This window comes from Muntiacus reevesi, chromosome X (genome assembly GCF_963930625.1).
Source record: "Muntiacus reevesi chromosome X, mMunRee1.1, whole genome shotgun sequence".
NCBI lineage: Eukaryota > Metazoa > Chordata > Mammalia > Artiodactyla > Cervidae > Muntiacus > Muntiacus reevesi.
The window spans coordinates 29,409,891-29,433,119 of NC_089271.1; the positions used below are offsets into that span (position 1 = coordinate 29,409,891).

Sequence of the window (23,229 nt, forward strand, 5' to 3'; positions counted from 1 at the left end):
ATCAAACAGGAGCAATCAATGTTGCAAGTCCTGATTATGTGAGCTCCTAATTATGAGTCATGCCAGCTCAAGTCATCATGTTCTGTTCTGCCCTCCAAAGGGAAGAATGGGTAAGGATTATGCTTCCTGACGATTGACCTCCAGTGTTCACTGTAGCTTCCTATTCTAAAGTCCAAGGTTAAAGAAGGGAGAACAGGATGGATAACTGACCATCTGCTCCCCATATCCATCTCTCCTACTCTTCTTACCATCTCATGAGCTTGAAGGAAATGGATTCTTTCTCTCTGATGAGAATTTGATCTATATAGACAGGCAACTGAGCTTTAATGGTGAATGGGACATTTCAGGGTTTAGTTCCAGAGAAGCATACCCTGAGGGAAAGATCTGTGCTAGTGATGTAAAAGGAAGTGCTCTTGGAATAAACTTGTAAAAAGAAAAATGAGTAGGAACAGAATAGCAGGATAAGGAAGTAGGAAAAGCATGACAGGTTTTCATTTTCAGGCAAAATCCTTAGGAGGACAGCTGCAGCCTGATCGTTCGAGGCAGCTCTGAGGCATAGTACCTGAGAGTTTGTCCCAGGTAGACACGAGGGGGCTAGGCTTTCATACTAGTGCCTTCTGCAGCTGTTGTTGGCTAAGGGTCATGTCTTTGTTTCATCTGCTATAACAAAAATGTCATAGTCTGAGTGGGTAAAATAGCAAACACTTTATTCTCAGAGTTCTGGAGGTTGGGAAGTCCACCATCAAGGTGTCAGTGGATTTGGTGTCTGATGAGAGTCCTCTTCCTGGTTCATGGATGGCTGCCTGCTGGCTGTATGCTCATAGGGCAAAAGGGTCAGGGGAACTTTCTGAGACTTCTATTATAAGGGTGCTAATCCCATTCATGAGGGCTCCACCCTCATGACCTAGTCACCTCCCCAAAGTCCCGCCTCTTTGGAGATTAGGATTTCAACAAATGAATTTGGAGGAGTAGGGACACAAATATTCAGTTCATAAGAGGCCACCACAGGGTTATATAAATGCCTAAGCAGTTCCAACTCTCTGCCCATGGGCAGACTTTGGGAGTCCAATGGCAGTCTTCCAACTAGGGGGTAAGAAGGAGGTTGAAGGCAAAGTACATTGAAGCTGGCAGAGGCAGTTGAAAAGATGACAGAATGGGAGTTCCCTGGTGGATCAAAGGTTAGAATTCTGGGTTTTCACTGCTGTGGCCAGAGTTCAATCCCTGGTCAGGGAACTGAGGTATCCTGAAAGCCACGTGGTGTGGCCAAAAAAGAAAGGATCACAGTAGACCTAAGGGAGCACAGTGGACACTGTCCACTATGCTGTATCTTCTCATTAGCAATATCATGCAGTTTCCTAGGCCTGGATTTTAATTCGTGTGATGGGATAGTGGCTTGGCATTCAACATCCATTCCACCCTCCTTGTGTTCTGCAGTGGCTTGAAAGCAAAAACTGCATTTCCCAAGCTTCCTTGTGATTAGAATTCTGGGTGTGATTTAAAATCGGGTGCACCCCTGCACTGGAGAGGAAGGAAGGGAAAGGATGGGGAAGGTGGGGAAGAGAGAGAAAATTGAAGGAACAAAAGGGAAAGAAGAAAAAGAGGGAGATAAAGGAAGAGGGGGAGGAAATTTCCCTATTTCCATTGCCTCCTCCCCTCAGTTCACATCCATTGGACTAGCACTAAACCTAGCTTCTCACTGGTCCCTCTCCTAGTGCTATTACTTTAGAAAGTTGGAGATTTCCATCTAGGTTACTTCTTCCTGGGACACAGCTGAGGAGTAGGAGTCAGTTATAACTCCAACTTCCCCACCAGCTCAGGTGTATAATAAGTAATTTTCTTTCTCTCTCTTACCCCCCATCTCTCCCCACACTCCACCCCATCTCTCTCTCTCTCACCACCCCATCTCTCTCTCTCTCTCTCATGCACACTTGTGCTTTCTTTAAAAAAAAAAACAAAAAACTGAATCTCTGAATCTAAACTTCCATTTTCCCATGGTGGTGGGAAGCATCAGTCATTCTTGGCTTCTCTAATCCTTCTCAGGGTTGTGTCACAGTTCTGGAGTCTTACACAATGTCAAGGAATGGTAGAGGGGCAAATGGGGAGTTTATGTCCAACCTTCAATTTATAGACTATTGGTCATCATTGGACACGGATTATCACAGTTCATTGCCAAAAGAGTCACTGCTTCATCTACATGGCCTCTTCAGATTCCCAGCTGTCCACTGCTTCTAGGTTGCCGATAGAACCAGGAATCTTTTTTCAGGGCTTTCTGTGGTCCCATCTGCCACAAGGCCAGTCCTCTTTCAAGCCATGGTACCTCCCAACGTGTATGTAGCATGGGGGTGGTGTCGTTGTGGGGAAGTTCTCGAAATGCACATCCAGGTTCCTGGTTTTCTATAACCTAAAGACCGCTTTTTCTTCTTCGTCCAACCATGTGCTTTCCTCTCACTTAAAATAATCTGGTAAGTCAGAACATTCTTCTGACAGGGATATACTGACAGTACAAAATACCTTTGAATTCATCTTGCAGTTTGAGCTGAGCTATTCACTTCCTGAACCTTGATCTTCCCCTCAATTTTTCAAGAGGAAAAAAAAAAAATAACCATAGCGTGCAAAAGAAAATTTATAAAACCTTTGCCATGTAAATTTGTAAAACTCACTTGTCTTCTTTTTCCATCCTCCCAATCCCCAAAGTTAATGAGTCACAGAAACAACTTTAACAAGTATTCTCTACAGGTCTCCAGTGAAATGTTAAAAGACTCTACTTGACCTCATTCCTTTCAATATTAGAGTTGTTCCTGCCAAGATATTGGACACAGAAAGACACAAATAAGGGCTGTGGGAAGGAGGGGAGAGGTCTCAGTACCAAATGGGCAGTGAGATTAAGGCCAGAGTATGTGTATATGTTCAGTTGCTTAATTGTGTATGACTCCTTGTGACCCACCAGGCTCCTCAGTCCATGGGATTGTCCAGGTAAGAATACTGGAGTGGGGTGCCATGCCCTCCTTCAGGAGATCTTCTGACTCAGGGATAAAACCCGCATCTCCTGTGTCTCCTGCATTGGCAGGTGGATTCTTTACTACTGTGCCACCTGGGAAGCCCTGAGATCAAGGCCAAGTCAAGGTCAAAGCCAGGGCTGATTATTAAAGTCCATACTGAAGGTATCCCAGCTCTACCCCTTCCCTTACTTCCCAGAGTGCTTAGTAAAGAAGATTCTAGTCATAGCCCTGTAATAATGCCTGAGAGTCCAAAACTAAAGAAATAGAGGTAAGCAAGGGCGGGCTTCCCTGGTGGCTCAGTGGTAAAGAATCTGCATGTGAGATGTGGGTTCGATCCCTGGGTTGGGAAGATCCTCTGAAGAAGGAAACAGCAGCCCACTCCAGTATTCTTGCCTGCAGTGGAAGTGAGAGTCTTAACCACTAGACAACCAGGGAAGTCCCCACTATTCTTGTCTGGGAAATCTTGTGGACAGAGGAACCTGGTGGGCTACAGTCCGTGGGGTCATAAAAGAGTCGAACATGTCTTAGCAACTAAACAACAACAGCAGCTACTGAATTGGTATAAATCGAAAGAAAAATGATTCAACATGCCTTAAATAGTCATTGCACAATTCTTACTATGTTCAGCGTGCCTTGCTTAAACGGTTTGGTACTACATCATAAAGGAGCTGTTTATACAGGGACTGTGAATCTCATCTTTGTATAACAGTTGATGCTCAGTAAATATTTGTTGAATTTAGTTGAATTTAAAGTATGAGGAGCTAAAACATGACAGATGGTTTTGTATGGACAATACAATAGAAAAAGGAAATAATCCAAATTATATCTGTTGAATGTCAAACCCTAGGTTAGCAAAACTCAGATTGCTGTTGTTTATTATGTCTTATTGTTAATAGACACAACTGGCTGCTTATGTTGGCTGAATGCATTAGCCTCGATTATGTAGGTGGGGCCAATTTATTCATAAAGGTCCTTATAAAAGCAAGGTAGGAAGCTTAGGGTGAGAGACAGAGGTGTGATGCTGGCTGTGGAAGTTAAAACAGTGCACAGTCAGGAGCTGAGGAACAAGGATGGCCTCTAGGAGTTCCAAAGAGTTAGAAAATCAGTTTTATTCTAGAGCCTCCAGAAGGAAGGCAGACCAACCAAGAAGTTGATTTTGACCCAACCAGAATGACTTTGGACTTCTGGCATATATAACTGTAAGATACGTTTGTGTTGTTTTAAGCTCTGAATTTTGTGGTCATTTGTTACAGTTGACAGAGTAGTTAATATGCTGCTCATTCGTTCATTCATTCAGCTCTGGTTTCAGCCATTGACTGTCGTTCCATACACTTTCATACCTCTGCTTAGAACACCCATCTACCTCGACCCTATCTTGTTCTTCAAAAGTAATTTAAGCCATCACTTCCCCTTTGGAGTCCTTGGCCCTGGGCCCCTCCACTGTCCAGCACCCCTGAGCACATCTCCTTTGAGCACTTAACCACACTTGAGTTGCAAAAATCATTGATCGCTGTATTCCTTCCTGTTGGTACCACTTTGCCAAGTTCTTGCTTAAGCAAGCGGCTTTGTTACTTGTTGGTTACTTGTTTGCCAGGTCCCTCCAGGATAACAAGGTGACAGAGAAGGGGTCAAATCCTCTGTGTTTGTACACATGCACACACATGTCTTCCCTGCATTTTTCATATCAGTACACAGTGCTCCCCCAAAGCAGCATCAAATAAATGCTCATTTGAAAAAGAATGAACCAGTCTGCTTTGTAACCAGTCACTTCTCAAATTATCAAAAGGGTAAACATGTGCAATATTACTATAACATGTTTTTATTATACCATTTACTAAGCTGCTATTAGAAATTAAGCTCACTTATTCAATTTTCTTCTTGAGGAGAAACTCTGAATAGCACTTTTTTCTAGTCAAAATTACCTAGTTTTGAGACTGATGGATCTTTCGATTCAGCCATCAGACGTGGTATCCAACACAGCAAAACTTGTTTTATCTCTTGACATGTATGAATCAGCTACCAACTGTGTGCAGGTATTGCTTGGGACATGGAGGAGCAAATGAATAAATCAAAAGTTCCAATTTGCAGGCAGGAAGACAGGCAAGACTACAAAACAGAACACTATAAAGAAAAGAACATAATGGTAAAGAAGTTATTTTTTCCTTGGAGTAGAAAACCAGTCTTTAATGAGACAGATGGTGGTATGACATGAGTTTGAGTAAATTCCAGGAGTTGGTGATGGACAGGGAGGCCTGGCGTGCTGCAGTCCATGGGGTCGCAGAGTCAGACACGACTGAGCAACTGAACTGAACTGATGGTGGTCCACAAAAGAATAGGTGGTAGTAGTTAAGAACCAGTACTTTAGGGACTTCCCTGTTGGTCCACAATGCAGGGGACATGGGTTCGATCCTTGGTTGGGGAACTGGGATCCCACGTGCCATGAGGCAACTAAGCCGGGGCACCACAACTACTGAGCCTTCACACCACAACAAAAGATCCCACGTGCCACAATAAAGACCTGATTCAGTCAAACAAAAAGAAATAATTTGTTGGAGAAAAAAGAAAAAGAACCAGGACTTTACATTTAAATGGAAATGTATTCAAATCTGGTTCCACTACCGCCTGTGTGCCCTTGGACAAATTACTTACCTGCTCTGAGCCCAGCTTGCTCCTCCGTGTTTAAAAAAAAAAAGGCGGGGTGGAGGAATAATAGGCATACTCTCTCATGGGGTTATTATGATAATTATATAAAATTCATAGAAAATGCCTAACATGGTTCCAGGCACCATGGCAAGCAATTAATGCATTGTTGTTGTTTAGTCGCTAAGTCATTTGTGACTCTTGCGACCCTATGGACTAGCCCACCGGGCTCCTCTCTCCATGGAATTCTCCAGGCCAGAATACTGGAGTGGGTAACCATTCCCTTCTCCAGGGGATCTTCCCAACCCAAGGATTGAACCCAGGTATCCCACATTGGTGGGTGGATTCTTAACCACTGCACCAGGAGGGAAGCCTAATTAATGCAGAGTGGCTATTATTTATTTAAAACAGTGAATAACATTTCTGAATTAATATTTCAAAACCAGATTTTTTTACATGGTACCACATGTTGTTAAAAAAGAAAATTCACTCTACAAATACTGGGAAAATGCAGAGGATGCTGTTGTGCTTCGCATTCCTCCTCCTGGTTGAGGAACTCATTCTTCCAGGAGCTGCCAGGAGTTTGGCTTCTGAAGGTTGCCAGCTGATTCCCCTTGAGGAATTTGACTCTGAATTACTTCAGCTACCGTTGCGCCCCCTGCTGGTCAAGCGAGAGAACCAAAGCCAACCCTCTCATTTCAATTTGGAACTTTTTTTTTTTTTTTTAGTTTTTGAAAAAAATTTCATTTTATATTGGAGTATAGTTGATTTACAATGTTGTTTTAGTTTCAAATATACAGCAAAGTGATTCTGGTATACATATACATATATCCATTCCATTTTCAGGTTCTTTTTCATATAGGTTATTACAGAATATTGAGTAGAGTTTCCTCTGCTATACAGTAGATCCTTGTTGTTAATTTATTTTTTAAAATTTACTTATTTTTAATTGAGGGATAATTGGTTTACAGAATTTTGTCCTTTTCTGTCAAACCTCAACGTGAATCAGCCATAGGTATATATATGTCCCTTCCCTCTTGAACCTCCCTCAATTTTTTAAGTTTATTTATTTATTTTGTTCCCTGGTAGCTCAGCTGGTAAAGAATCCACCTGGAATGTGGGAGACCTGGGTTCAATCCCTGCATTGGGAAGATCCCCTGGAGAAGGGAACGGCTACCCACTCTAGTATTCTTACCTGGGAAATCCCATGGACAGAGGAGCCTAGCGAGCTACAGTCCATGGGGTTGCAAAGAGTCAGACACGACTCAGTGACTAAGCACAGCACATTTATTTATTTTAATTGGAGGATAATTACTTTACAATATTGTGATGGTTTTTGCGGAAGGCCCACCCCAACCACAGAGCTCCCTTAAGTGGCTTAGGCATCTATGGAAACCTCTTTGGCTTTCATCATTCCCTAACAGAGGTTGTTCCCAACAGGCCCCCATAAACTCACCAGTCTCCATCTCACAGTCACCTTCCTCAAGGCGGCTGAATTAACTCAATCACCCGTTGTATGATCAGGGCACTGCTGTGGAGCAGGGTAGGCAAACTTCTTTTGTGAAAGGAAAGATAGTGTTTTTGGCTTCAGTTGACCATATGTTCTCCATGACATTTACTGAGCTTTGCCTTTCTAGTGTGAAAGCAGCCGTAAAGAATACAGAAATGAATAGATATGGCTTTGCTCCAATGAAGCCTTGTTTGATGGACACTGAATTAGAATATCATAATTCTCATGTCATAAAATATTCTTCCTTTTATTTTAAAATGGCTGAAAAAATTCTTAGCTCATGGGAGTTCAAAGGATGTAACTAGGTGTATTGTGGTCATCGTTTCATAATATGCAAATAGCAAATCATGTTGTACATGTGAAACTAATGTATTATATGCAGATTGTTGTTGGTGCTGTTGTTTAATTGATACATTGTGTCTAACTCTTTGCAACCCCATGGACTATAGCCCACCAGGCTCCTCTGTCCAGTGGGATTCTCCAGGCAAGAATACTGGAGTGGGTTGCCATGCTTTCCTCCAGGGGATCTTCCCAACCCAAGGATCGAACTCATGTCTCCTGCATTGATAGACAGATTCTTTACCACTGAGCCACCGGGAAAACCCTCTCAGTAAAAGAAACAGGTGGCAGGCTAGATTTGGCCAATGAGTCATCATTTGCAAGCCCTTGAACTAGAGGAATTAAGTGGAGCAGTGAGACTCTCATGAAGCTACCATTCTAGTGCATGAATGTACAGAATTTGACACTATGAGATCCTAGAGCTTGTAAGAGAATACAGAAGACCCCTTCCTGACTCCAGAAGGGACAAGAGAGCATGTAGAAAAAGAAGAGAAAAATGGGGAAAATAAGATGCATAATTCCTTTTCAAGCTTAGTACCACCAAGAAAATCAAACACGGCAAAATAAAGCAGTAGTTTAATGTTCAATATGTGGTATTTTCCCTTTTAGAGAACTTCATCCTCCCAGTAAACAGAATCAGATTTGAGTGAGCGTATTTGAGGTTGTAGCTAAGTAATCATTAAAAAAAATAAAAGCACAATTGCAATTTGCTACTATTTTCATCTTTATAAAGAATATATTTTTAAATGATCTGGTACAGGATAGGGAAAATAGATACAAATGTATTTTTTGAAAACTGTTTGAACCTGTCTTTCTACCCAAATGTAGCAGCCTTCAGTGGTCCATTTCCTTCAAGAAGAAACAACTTGGAGGATTTTACTTGAGTGACAAACATATGCTTAACTCCCTACCCTGAAACCTTTGGCTTTTAGTTTTGCCATGGTGTGCATTCTTCTTTTTTTAAATTTATTTATTTATTTTAATTGAAGGATAATTTCTTTACAGAATTTTGTTGTTTTCTACTGAATATCAACATGAACCAGCCATAGGTATACACATATCCCCTCCCTCTTGAAACTCCCTTCCATCTACCTCCCCATTCCATACCTCTAGGTTGATACAGAGCCCCTGTTTGAGTTTCCTACAGCAAATTCCCATTGGCTATCTATTTCACATATGGTAATGGAAGTTTCCGTGTTACTCTCTCCATACATCTCACCCTCATCTCCCCTCTTCCTATGTCCATAAGTCTGTTCTCTATGTCTGTTTTTCCACTGCTGCCCTGCAAATAAATTCTTTGGTACCATCTTTATAGATTCCATATATATGTGTTAATATATGATATTTGTCTTTTTCTTTCTGACTTACTTCACTCTGTATAATAGGCTCTAGGTTTATCTACCTCATTAGAACTGACTCAAATGTGTTCCTTTTTATGGCTGAGTAATATTCCATTGTGTATATGTACCACCACTTCTTTATCCATTCATCTGTCAGTGGACATCTAGGTTGCTTCCATGTTCTAGCTATGGTAAATAGTGTTGCAATGAAGAGTGGGATGCGTGTGTCTTTTTTAATTTTGGTTTACTCAGGGTACTTGCCTAGGAGTGGGATTGCTGAGTCATATGGCGGTTTTTTAAGGACTCTCCATACATTGTATGCGTCCTTAACTTAGTTTGTCCTCTTTTTCCTTTTCTGTATTCCCTTATATGAATCATACCTTCTTTTTTGATCATTTTTATTTTTGCTTTGTTGCTGTACAGCCCTCACTTGGAAGTCATTATAGCTCCTCTCCCCACATTCCTTCATGTGTAATATTATGAGATTTCCTCTTAATCCGTACCTGACCTGCAACCAACCTTTTCTTCTCTACCCCTTGCCAACCCCTTCCTGCACATTCTCAGAATAAATGAATACTTGTTGCTTAGGATTTGAGTAGTTGAGAAAGAGCAGTGGAAGCACCCTCTCTATGGATTCACGTTGCTATACTGAGAAATATGGAGACTCGGTGTGCTGATTTCGGTTGACCCATACTGTAATAGGCGGTTAATGACGATATCCCTGGCTTTTGAGATCTCCAGGTTCTTCTCTATAGAGACTTGAATACTGATTTGGTCCACATTTGTCATGATGAGTTCAGATGCCAGAATCTGGGTAGGTGAACTGTCATGAAACCCAGTGTCCATAAAGTACTGCTTATACAACTCCACCAGCTTCTGCTCCAGGTATTCATTCAGCACCGCATTCGAAATAGGCTTCTGCATTTGCAGGCTGTTTTTCTCTTTGATGCTGGTTATTCTCCAGTAGGATGAATACCGCTGGATAGGGGTGGGTGGCAAGTCGCTGGGCTGAGTGGACATGGAATCCTCCATGGACAAAGGAATCTCAGATGATTTCAGCAAAGGACCATATTGAAAACTGCCCTCAGAGGGGAAATCGGTTGTCACTGAATTAATGGCCATCACCTGGCCCCCTGCAATCTGTAAGTCATTGTAATTCTTGCAGATACTCTTGCAGGAAGGTGGGACCAAGTAGGTCTCTTTGCTGGTGTCTCTGTATAGTTCAACTGCGGCCAAGTTTGGGCTTTCATACACAGGATTGGGGTTTGTTTGCAGCACTGTGATTCTCGGATTTCTACTATGTTGGCTCTCTCTTGAATACACTGAAGAAATGATCTTGCCAGAGGATTTGCAGCTCACATAGAGATTTTGGACTTGTGTTTCATCCACAGAGGAATAGGAAAGACTGGCAGCTGCTGTGGCTTCCATCTCCTCTTCCTTTTCCTCAGCCACTTGCTCATTAGAAGATGGATAACTCCACTGGATGTCATTCCGGTACGCAAGTCCACTGAGATAGCCTTCTGACAGCATTCTGGAAAGAGAGTGTGTGAGTTACAATGGGGGACAAGAAGATTGGAGTTTCACAAATGGGCAGCTGTGCTATCAAAAAAGTAAAGGGCAATAAATAAGTTGATTTCATTCATTCCCCAAGCTCTTACTCATTCTGTGCCTGCTGTGGTACCAGAGCGCTGGCGTGTGCTGGAGGTACAAAGATGAAATGGACACAGTTCCCTCCTTCAACAAGTTTCTGAGTAACAACCTGGGGTGAAGGAGGAGAGATGACAGGCTATGTCCCAGAGAAGGTGGCATTTCAGATAAACTGAAGCCTGGGAGTTCCATCCCTAGTCACAGAGTTGTAAGAAATTGATGAGATGGCCTTACATGGCATATATGAGACACTGAGCCTAAGCAGAGAGGGCTGGGGATGTTGACTGAAGTTGAATCCTAAAGGGCCTTGGGAGTCGGGCAAGGGCATCTGCCTTCTGCCCTGAAGGACATGGAGAGTGATTGAGTAGCTGCCAACTGGGGAAGCAGCATCACTAGTGGGTTATGGAAAAACGAGGGAATTGGTGGCAGATTCTACTGAAAATGAGAGCTGTATCTTGCTCATCACCATATTTTACTCTTGGGAGCTAGCGCAGTTGTCTGCCTTGAGGAGAAAATCAAAGGATCCTTAACTTGAATGAAATAATGAACAGCAGTGGCAGGGTATGAAATTAATTCACTGTCAACCTGTCATGAAGGACCATGAAGCCTTCGTCTCCCTTTGCTGCCCAGGATGGCTTTCTTGCTCTCTCTGTCCTAGTTTTTACTGTACGTCCTGGAAATGTTCCTGTGTCTGACTGACGTGTTTACCTCTACCCCAGTTACCAGGGAACTTTTCTTACTGTGAGCTTTTCTTCTGCCTGCACCTGCCCCCTCCCACTGTCAGCAGTTGTCACTGGATTCTAAGGTGACTAGAATAGTACTCTTGCCTGGAAACTTGCATGGATGGAGGAGCCTGTAGGCTGCAGTCCATGGGGTCACTAAGAGTGAGACATGACTGAGTGACTTCACTTTCACTTTTCACTTTCATGCACTGGAGAAGGAAATGGAAGCCTACTCCAGTGTTCTTGCCTGGAGAATCCCAGGGACGGGGGAGCCTGGTGGGCTGCCGTCTATGGGGTCGCACAGAGTCGGACACAACTGAAGCGACTTAGCAGCAACAGCAGCAGGATAGGCTGGGGGCTTCCCAAGTGGCTCAGTGGTAAAGAATTCACCTGCCAATGCAGGAAACCCAGATTAGATTCCTGGGATGAGAAGATCCCCTGGAGAAGGAAATGGCAACCCACTCTAGTATCCTTGCCTGGGAAATCCCATGGACAGAGGAGCCTGGCAGGCTACAGTCTGGGGGGTCGCAAACAGTCAGACACAACTGAGTGACTTAACAGCAGCAGCAGAATAGGCTGGAAATCCACAGCTGCATTTTCCAAAAAAGACACTCTTGTCAGTGGAACAACAGACGAGAGCAAAGAGAACTGACCTGCTTTGGCTTCAAGGGCTGGACTTCTAAAACAGACCAATTAATTTGAGCCTGAAACTGACAAGTCATATTAGAAAAGGATTATCTTTTCTATCAATTCATATCAATGTATGACAAAACCCACTGAAAAATAAAAAAAAAAGAAAAGGATTATCTTAACCCTAAGGATTCTTTTTTTTTTAATTTTTGCATCTCTTTTATAGTTATGAAGTTATTTTCCAAGTTAACGTTTTAATTGTATAAAGTTAGTATTATGAACGTAATGTACTTAGTGGGCTTCCCTGGTGCCTCAGCGATAAAGAATCTGCCTGCCAAGGAGGAGATGTGGGATCTAGCCCTGAGTGGGGAAGATCCCCTGGAAAAGGAAATGGCAACCCACTCCAGTATTCTTGCTGGGAAATCTCATGGACAGAAGAGTCTGATGGGCTACCGTCAATGGGGTGGAAAAGAGCTGGGCGTGACTTAGCAACTAAACCACAACCACCAATGATTTCAATGTTTATTTCTTTTAGGGGGAACTATTCCAAAATATGTTCAGAAGATTTATTAATGATTTAAATGTTTACTGTATTCCAGGCACTGGCATGTACCATGAAGCTACAAAGTTAAAGGTCTTCAACACATCCGTGAAGTGATTCTTGTATGCTGGACACACTTATAACAGTAAGAAAATGTTCTTTCCAGAAAAACTTGTGTGGTTCTGTTCTTAACAGACTGAACATCCAGGTGAAAAGGCAAATCTTCTATACATGAGGAGATAATTAACAGAGCAAGAAAGTTTATCCTAAGGCTTCCTAGTGACACAGTGACCCCACGACCCTCCCACTTCACTCCACCCAGATTGCAAGTGGGGTCTTCTACCTTCAGGACCTAAGACTATCATTGTGGAAAATCAGAGCAAAACCACATCTCCCAGCTTTTGAGTTGCTAAAGAATCTTTAGAAAGTCTTGGTAGAAATCATAGTTTTAGAGAAATGAATTTTGAGATTCCATAACCTGAGCTTTTACCCTTCAGAATCCAGAACCCTAAATGACTGGCGGCTCGGTCACTGAACCAAGTGGCTCGGTGGCAAAGAATCTGCCTGCAATACAGGAGACCTGGGTTTGATCCCTGAGTCGGAAAGATCCACTGGAGAAGAAAATGGCAACCCACTCCAGTATTCTTCTCTGGGAAATCCATGGACAGAGCAGGTTGGTGGGCTACAGTCCATGAGGGTTGCAAGAGTTGAACGCAACTTAGCAACTAAGCCACTACCAAATGACTTAGGGCATCATATTGACATATCAACAATAGACTCAGTGGATGGAATCCCTGTGGAGGGAAAGAGGATGGTGCCAGACAGATTAGGGGAGCCCTGAGTAGATGAGGCCTGTGCCCTAACCCCCGTGTAGAACCTGAGGAGCAGGAGGAAAACCAACCAAATGAAATGCCTGGGTGGACCAGCCTAAGGCTGCCTTGTGAAGTCCGTTTAAGTACCAGCATGCTGCCCAGAGCCTGCAAACCTGGTGAAAACCTCCATTGGGGATGGGCAGATTGCAGACATGATGGTTGTAGAATGTTAACTAGGGGCCAGGTGAATGATGAGAACTTACCATGGGTGCCCATGTGACTATGTGACAACAACCAGAAATGTCCCCACTGTGCCACCTCCCTCCCACCCCCAGCATCCCCAGCTGATGCTGTGACTTTATGGAAGGAAGCTGGAATTCAGAGGCCAGCCTAAGCCAGAGGGACCCCTGAAGTGACTGTGATTACTAAGAATGTGAGCCCAAAAGCAAGATCACACTGAGGGAGAAAAAAGCAAAATTTTTAGGAAAAATAATGGATTAGACATATACCTGTATTCTTTCTCCCCCTCCAAACTTCACTAAAACAACAGTAAAATTTTTTTAATATAATACATGAGAAAAAGGAGAACAAGAGAAGAGACTAGAGCAGTTATACTTTAGAAACTGGAAAGCAGTAGATCAGGGGTAGATGACTTAGAGAAGCAAATGAAAAATCTAGACCAGTACAGTCCAACAGAATTTTCTGGGATGATAGATTGATCTACATATGTGTTGTCCAAAATATTAACTGCCATGTGTGACTATTAAGCACTTGAAATGTGGCTAATGAAACTGAATTTCACTAATTAATTAACTTAATTTAATTGAAACTAAAAATACCAAGTGGCTAAGATATTGGACAACACAGACTTAGAAGATCATCAAGGTGATAATGCAAAATCATTCTTGAGTCCCCCTTGTTCTCATTCAGCCATTATCCCAAATCACCTGTTTATCACATTTCTTTTCATATTAAAAAATCATAGTGGATTCTTCTCTCATTTTATGTGGCTGATGTGTATAAGTTCTCCAGATAACCTCTGCTCGTTCACAGCAGTGAAGGAAGTGGATTTTGTTTTGAGTAATGGCCAATACCTAGAGTCGATCCCTGAGTCAGAAAGATCCCCTGGAGAAGGGCATGGCAACCCACTCCAGTATTCTTGTGTGGAAAGTCCCACGGACAGAGGAGCCTGGCGGGCTATATATAGGCCATGGGGTCATAAAGAGTCGGACGTGACTGAGCAACTAACACACACATAAAAGCCTCTTTGCCCTATTTATCATGGGCTGAGAGCTTTGTTGATACCTTAATTCTGGTAGAATAAGAGCCCTACCATAGGGCCCAAGGCAGACCAGTACAGTGGTAAGACCACTGATGGAAAAGCAGAAAATGTGTCCTAATACCAAGGGACAGAGACACCCATGCCTAAAGGAACAAATTCCTATGAGAAAGGAGTGAGAGAAAAGGTCAGGGAGGTATATTGGGACATGCAAGGCTGAGGACTTTAAGTTTACGCTGAAGGCAATACAAACCTCTGGAAGGTAACCAAGGTTTTTCAAGGCATGATGTGATCTATGAATAAAGGGCAAGATGAATGTCAGCAGATTGAAATTGGAGTCCAGGACCCAGGTTAGGAGCTTCTGGATTCATGCCCACCTGAGCTGTTTAGGGGCAGGAGCCAAGAGGAAGGAAGCATAAAAGGAAGAGAAGCAATGAACTTGAGAGGCCATGACTCCTGGACTTGGTAGTGAAGAAGAGAGAGGAGTCAGAAGTAACTGCCTCTAGGCATGGTGACAGTTGACACCAGCATTGACCAAAATGGAGAGATCAGGAGAAGGAGCCAGGAAAGGAGCTGATGGGTTTACTTCAGTTCGTCTTGAGTCAGACTCGGGGTAACTGAGCGCAGGTGTCTAACCGTGCACTGGACATTCAAACAGGGAACTCATTAGAAGGCTTACTGTCAGTCAACAGTGACGTCGTCTCCCAAGTGTGGGCTGCAGGATTTTCTATCTGGAGGCTTGAGGAGCTTGTAGGGGTAATAATTTCTGTGGGGAACCTGCCTTGAACAGTACAAGGAGTAATGAGCCACAACAAGCTCTGCAGTGTCAATAGTGTCACAGAAACTATAAGAACTTCCAACGTGAGCAGGTCACATACTAAAAATCCACATTGGACATTGGAAGGTAAAATTTGGTTGCTATGCAGACTCAAAAAAAAACTATTGAACTGGTAGTCAAGAGACTAGAATTCTAGTTCTGATCTTGCTGTGGTTTTAGTCTAGTTAATGGCAGGTCTATAACAGAGCTAACATTTACACTAGCTACAACCCAGACACTGTTCTAAGTGCCTTTTATGTACTAAATCAATGAATCCTCACAAAAATTCAAAGATGCAGGTACTACCATTCTCATTTTCTGTGTATCGAAATTAAGTACTATGTCCATAACCAGCAGGCATTCAAATGCTGATCAGTCAGAAAACAGAGCCCGCTAGAATCCCCTGGAAGTTCAATGGTTAGAACTCCACGCTTCCACTGCAGAGGACCTGGGTTCAATCCCTGGTTGGGGAGCTAAGATCCCACAAGCTGCATAGCATGGACAAAATAAGAAAAGGAAACAGAGCCCATGCTTGCATGTCACTTAACCTCTCAGAGACTCAACTTCTTATCTGTAAACTGAGAATGTGGGATTAAATTATAGAATCCCCTCAAACTTTAATATTGCATGGGCTTTTGACTATATTAAGAGAAGAAAATAAGTGAGGTAAGCATTGCATGTGTGCATGCGTCAGTTGTGTCCGACTCTTTGCAACCCTATGGGCTGTAGCCCACCAGGCTCCTCTGTCCATGGGATTCTCCAGGCAAAAACACTTGAGTGGGTTTCCATGCCCTCCTCCAAGGAGTCTTTCTGACCCAGGGATCGAACCTGTGTCTCTTGTATCTTCTGCATTGCAGGCAGATTCTTTACCGCTTAGCCATCAGGAAGCCCGAGGTATTACTCAGAATCAAAATCCATTTCTGAAAATGAGCAGCAGGGGGTAGCAGAGAGCATGCTAGAGCAGCTTTTGCAAGATTTTTCTTAAGCTGTGGAGAGAGTAATGTGTGAAACTCCTAAATTATACATATGTTAACTCTTTTGATCTTTATAAAAACCCTTTAATGTACCACTAGAATTAAGATATTACTATGTATCATGATATCTTAAAATTTTAAAAGAGAAAGTTATTTGGGTTTATTTTAATTAATTGTTGGCATTTTTCTTTTTTTTTTTTATTTTTCAGTGGGTTTTGTCATACATTGATATGAATCAGCCAGAGTTACACGCATTCCCCATCCCGATCCCCCCTCCCACCTACTTAATAAACTTAAGTAATTACAAAATTTTTAGAAGACCTCACCCTTCAAAGTTATTAAAAAGATGTACTTCAAATAAATATTTGACTTAATTTTATCCGAGATGGTAAAACTTAAGTCAATGGATTATTTCAATTGTTCAATGATATTTTATCACTTGAATTTTTATTTCTCATCATAGAAAAGATAGAGACTGAGATACATCTGGAATTTTCCATGACTGAGTAAGAGTTTGAGGGAAAATGGATACATGTGTATGTATGGTTGAGTCCCTTCACTGCTCCCCAGAAACTGTCACAACATTGTTCATCGGCTCTACCCCAAACCAAAATAAAAAGAAAAAAAATTTTCTGAAGTGTGAAGGAAAAGACTTTCAAGGACATTTGCAGATGAGATGTTCTAGACAAATTTAGCCTCCATTAATCATTACCAGACAGGGGAATACCAAAATTAACCTGCTGTGCAAATTCACAACTTAGAAATATGTACTGAAGTGCAGCATGTTGTTAAATCATTTACTTGGATTTCAGAAGAAATTGTAATATGAATTCTTCCTTCTATATTAACACTTTTCAGAAAACTGTCATTATAACTCTGTACATAGACATACTTTTAATTTACCTTCAAACAACACAAGCATGGATTTAAAGAGAAAAACTCAAGAGGGAAGAAACTGGTAATAGGAAATGTTTGGAAAAACCCAACTTAGGGTTCAGAAAACTTTTTTCTATAAATGGCCGAATATTTTATATTTTAGGTGTCTGTCACAACCAGTCAACTTGGCCATCATAGTAGGATAGCAGTGAGAGACAGCATGTAAACAAATGGGTGTGGCTGTGTTCCAGTAAAACTTTATTTACAAAAACAAAGGGCCAATTTGACCCACAGGTTATGGCTTGCCTATCCTGACCTAAATCAAAAAGCAGGTGCAGTAATTGGGATAGGACACAATAATAATCACAGTTGTGTTGGGTGCTTTCCAATCATTACCCCTAAACTTCCAGTAGCACTGCACTATTAGATGTTATCATTATCCAGGTTTTCCAAATGAGAAAACTGAGATTAAGATAGGACAATACATGTAAATCCATGGCTGATTCATGTCAATGTATGGCAAAAACCACTACAATATTGTAAAGTTATTAGCCTCCAAGTAATAAAAATAAATGGAAAAAAAGAAAATATAAATAAAAGAACATCCAATTAGCATTAGGTAACTTTCTTTAAGAAAAAAAAAGATAGGACAAACGACCTTCCCAAGATCACAAAGCAAGTAAGTAGTAGAGGCAAGATTCAAGTTCAGATTTTCTAACCTGAAAGTGTGTGGTCTATTCTTAAAACATTACCCTAATGCCTAGTTGAGAGCAGTTAATATTGCACAGTCATGAGAAGCAATTAGTCCTTCCAGGAAAAGGGTACCAGTCCCGACTCTTACGTAATAACAACCGTTGCCGAGGAAGGGAAGGAAGATGCAGTGAAATATAGAAAGAAAAGCTAAGAATACAGCCAGTGCCCACCCCACAGGGCTACATGCTTGAGTCAGGTGTGTATCAGTGTTCATATGTCTTTGAGATAGAGAAATAAGTTCTATTCTGCTCTTTCTAAAAATTTTTTTCTTTAAAAAGTGTTTTTACTTGGAGGATAATTGCTTTACAATGTAGTATTTGGTTTCTGCTGTACAACAGCATGAATCAACTGTATGTATGCATATATCTCCTTCCTCTTGAGCCTCCCTCCCCGCCCCCCTCCCCACCTCCCACCCCTCTAGTTCATCACAGAGCATGGAGCTGAACTCTGTGTGTATACAGCAGCTTCCCACTAGCTATCTATTTTATACATGGTAGGGGAGCCTAGCGGGCTACAGTTCTTAGGGTCACAAAGAGTTGGACACACACACACAGTATATATATGTCAATGCTACTCTCTCAATTCATCCCACCTTCTCCTTACCCCACTGTATCTACATATCTGTTTTCTATGTCTGTGCCTCTATTTCTACCCTGCAAATAGGTTCCTCAGTACCATCTTTCTAGATTCCATATATGTGCATTGATTTACAATATTTGTTTTTCTGACTTCACTCTGTATGACGGCCTCTAGGTTCATCCACATTCGTCTGCTCTTTTAATCTAACCATATGACCACTTTCCTTAACCATTCCGACTGCTGTAGCCTGGCATTGCCTTGCCCTTAACTTTATAACCACAGGGTAATTTAATATTACAGATACCCTGTTTAAATATCAACAGCTCCCCATTACCTCCAGGATAAAGTCCACACATGTTAGGCCCTTGTGAAACATGGTTCTTATCTGCCTTCTTTATCTCAATCTCTGCCTGTTCTCACAGGACCCAGGACCCCAGCCATGTTGGACTCCTCCCAGTTCACCCACACCCCATGCCCAACCCAGGCATTCATGCCCTTCTTCCTCTGTCTGAGAGCCCTGTTTCCCTATCCATCCCCATTGCACCACCACCCATCAAGTCTCATATCTCAACATTCCAGAGCCCCTGGCCATCCATTCAAAATCCTTGCCCCTAAATTAGAAAGAAATTCTAAGTTCTTGTCTCTCCTACCCCAATATATTTATCAGGATTGCCCAGAACCTCAGCAAAATCCAGCTGCTACCTTGAACAGTGAAATAAATTATTGAGACAGTCCTTTAAATGGAGTAACTGGCAATTATAGCAAAAGAAAAGCAGGAAGATGAAGGATTGGTAGGAAGCGGGGGTATTGGGGGATGATACGGTGGCAGAAGAGATCCTGTCCTTGAAAAGACAGTTTGTATGTATGCGAACTAAGACTTCTGAGAAGCTAGGTGGTTGAGAGAGTGCAGAGAAGACCTCCATAGCCACACAAAAATGGAGGCACTGGATGGGACTGCCTCAGGGTATCACGGTATGTAACGTCACAGAAATAGGGACAGGAAAATGTTATTGTCTGTTTCATAGATGATCTTGAACCTAGCTAGTTGGGGTGCAGTTTAGTTCCCACCTCTCAGCATGCCTGCTTATGTAGATCTGCCTTTTCATGGAAAATAACAGGCACAACTTATGTTAGCAAATAATTTCTCATAGTAGATATGAAGGTTTTTCTTGCTTGTTGACTATGTGCAGTCACTTCATGTGCCTCCAGGAATGTTTTCCCAGGTCAGATTTGGAGAAAACAAATTGTCTTTCAAGTAGCTTGGGCCAATTTATTCTCTCACCATCAGTGTCTAAAATTAACTGTTTCCACTGATATTCTTGAATACACTATTACTTTTTTAAAATTTTCCGATCAGATGAGCACATTTATTTTTGCCTCATATTTATAGTGAAGCAAGCTGTCTTGTTAAGATTATATGTAGGTGATATACCAGAAATGTTATTTTTTCATAATGCCTCCATCCCCAAAATACTCTATTTCATCTCTTCATCTCTTTATTTCCCCTATAATCTAAATTTTAGATCCTTTCATTCCAGTTTATGTTTTTTAAAGATCTTGATTTGGGGGACTTGCAAATAAACCACTGAAAGGTTATCATTGAAAAACTTGAATATTACTTTGTTCTTAATCTAGTTATAATAATGAAACTAAATCTATGTTACATCAGGTTTTTTTTTTCCAATGCATAATACAAGAACTTTACCCAAACAAGGTATTTCTTTGGATCTCCTGCATTTTCCTGACTCTTATCTTTGAAAGTAACATGTTCTTTAGAGCTGAAAATAACCATTCACTTAATCATACACCTTGGTTCATGTCCCTGTTATTTCATATTCTGTGGTATTTGTTGATGGAGGTTCTAAAATATTCCTTATTTTGTTTCATTTCCTGTTATAAAACATATAATTTGGGATTACCGATTCTTCTGTCAAACATGAAGTGATTCTTACTTAATGAGTTAGTTCCCAAAACTCTAATTTGATGGCTAAAATAATCGTAAGTCAAAAGGCCTCTGTTTTCCATATTAACATCAGCAAGTAAATAATTTTCTGTTCAGTTATACTTAGATCCTTATGAACAAAGGGAACAGCTACTTTCAGGGGCTTTATCTGGATATAAATTTCCTTATTTCAGAAAATATAAATTTTGATGCAGATATATTAGTAAATATATTTTTGTCATAGTTTGGATTTTTCTTCATATCCTGTCTTTATGTCTCACAAACAGAAAAATGAAAGCTTTTGATCACTTTGAATTACTTCAAAAGTATTTTGATACTAATGAAAGGACGAAAAAATAAGAAAAGCAATCATGATAGAATTGATACTAAATCTCCTTGGTGTTATAATTCTAAATTGTTAATTATATTGTTAATTATGGCTATTACCATTAACATTTACTTAATTGTAAGCATATCAACCAAATGCAATGCAAGACTGAATCCTGAATTAAAAAACTCTCTAGAGGACATGTGGATAATTAGAGAAATTTGAATATGGATCAACTATTAGATAATAGTATTAAAATTAAATTTCCTTAGCATTATAGTCATGTAGAAGATTACTCTTTTTCTTAGGAGATATGGGTCAAAAATTTGAGGGTACTGTCCTGAAATCAACAATATACTTTCAAATAGTTCAGGGGAAAAAAAACAACCTGTGTATGTGTGTGTTTATGTATATGTACAGAGAGAGAGAGAGAGACATAGCAGGAGAAAAAATAAATGTGACGAAATGCTACAAGTGATTACTAGAAACATGTGTGCATTGCACTATTGAACGTGTGTTCATTGATAGAAACGTTTGTTCGTTGAAGTATTTTTTCCATTTTTCAATAGGATTGAAACTTTGCAAAAAAAAACAATTGGAAGGAAAGTAACTACAGTTAGTTAATGAAGGGAAATTTACATTCTATTGTGCTTATGAAGAGCTCAGAGGGACAATATCTTATATATCTAAGATAATCATTAGGTCTGTGGTTGGAAATGTTCTAGTAACTTGAAATAACTATTGAAAACATCACTTTGCTCTGAAATAATAAAATTAGCTCACATGTATAGATCCCCCAAATTACCATTATAATATGAATGTTTTACACAAATTTGAAATACTCTCCACTCCTCCAGAAAGCTTCTCAAGCTCAGAAACACGAGCTTCTTACAACTGACGTACACAAAAAATGACCTAAAAATATGAGTATGAATATTCTGGTCAAACCAAGTTTATATTCAAGCACATAAAGATGTACTCAAAAAAAGAATGAGCAGATCAGATCTACAGATAATTCAGGCAAAAGCCCACTTGTGCATGTACTGTCTTTAATACCAACAGGGAGACTTTTCCCAAATCGCTCAGATGGCAACTTGAAAAGCCTCATCACTGTCAATCACATTTACTTAGCGTATATCCTGCCACACAGAAAAACACTTATCACAACTTCATCCAGCGAATAATTGAGAGTCACATTGGAATTTATTGTCACTGTATTCATCTCTAAAACTATGTTCCTGTGACCAAATTTGAGTTGTTCTGTCCCTGCAAAATTCTGCTTAGGTTTTTAGGCCTTCTTTAAAAAACGCAGATGCTAAACCTATGTAGAAATTAGCAAACAGTGACTGAAGAAATGACATAACAAATACTTGATCATATCGGTCAAAATTTTAAGTAAAAAAGTTTTAGAAAGGTCCAAAATGTGAGTCTGAGGTAAGAGAAGTGGAGGGTTTGGCTTAATTTCTCTTCATTGTCTAACTCCATTGAATACTTGCTTACATTCCCACTCACTTCTGACCTGGTAAATGAGAAAAGCATTTTAGATGTCATGAGATTGGATCTGAGTTCTGCTGATAAAGGGTTAAGAAAAGGGTGAGAAGAGAAATGACAGATAGAGTTCACAGTCATAAGGTTTGTTGCCTCCTTTGCTTACCTTCACTAACCAGTCCGTGCCTTTGGTCCTGGAGAAATACCACGATTGACCATATAGAGATGAATAAGCCAGCCCGTGCTTTGACCAGAAATGTTCGCAAGCCCTTGGTGAGTTTACTTTCCCTGATAAAACCAATAAACTAAGTTGGTCATTGCCCTTGCCATTCTTTTTATAACTGATCCTATGGAAAAAGTTGTTTTTGCTCAAGTCTGATTTGTGCTAAAGAAGAGTGGGAAGTCCCAAGAAGGGGGGAGGCAATAACTGACAAACCCACATCAAGCCACAGAATGGTGTTTCTTCCCCTTTTTGAAAAATGAAACCTATCTATGAAACTGCCTCTTGTTAAAATAGTTTATTGCTACATGTTATGTAAGAACCCTCTAAATATAAATGTATTCCTCTAACAAGTTCCCTGGGACCCCTCTCCCAAAAGAGAGCCAAGTCAAAGATGATTTCTCAAATTCCGTCTCATTGTTAGCCTTTAATTTTTAAGAAGTATTATTTCTCAGTTGGGCTCATAATTTTAAAAAATGCAAATGAAAAAAGTTTTCTCTCTCAAATTAACGAAGGTTTAAAAATTCAATAGTACCCTGAGTGAGCAAGGTTGTGGGGAAGGAAGCACTCTCATACACTATTGGTGAGATCATAAACATTTTCAAAAGGCAATTTTCCAGTATCTGTTATTTTCCAAAATTTTAAATATTCATACCCTTTGACCCAACAATACCATTTCTAAAAGTTATCCATAAGATATATTTGCACCTGTACACAAAGATATGTTAAAAGATATTTGTGGCAACTTTAAGAAACAACCAAGAAAAAATATTCATAAATATGATATTGTCCA

At 40.7% G+C, this 23,229-nt stretch overlaps 1 protein-coding gene and 1 non-coding gene across 2 annotated transcripts; both read right to left on the reverse strand.

The window, feature by feature from the left end:
• On the reverse strand, positions 1-133 carry LOC136154935 (U8 small nucleolar RNA). Its single transcript, XR_010660630.1, has one exon. It is a non-coding gene; the product is annotated as a U8 small nucleolar RNA (small nucleolar RNA).
• An 8,018-nt stretch (positions 134-8,151) lies between these two features.
• On the reverse strand, positions 8,152-22,579 carry TASL (TLR adaptor interacting with endolysosomal SLC15A4). Its single transcript, XM_065915990.1, has 2 exons — positions 22,383-22,579; positions 8,152-10,359 (listed from the first exon to the last, which is right to left on the reverse strand). Exon 2 carries the CDS (start codon positions 10,356-10,358, stop codon positions 9,456-9,458), a length of 903 nt encoding a protein of 300 aa, XP_065772062.1. The 5' UTR covers position 10,359; positions 22,383-22,579; the 3' UTR covers positions 8,152-9,455.
• Positions 22,580-23,229: the final 650 nt, after the last annotated feature.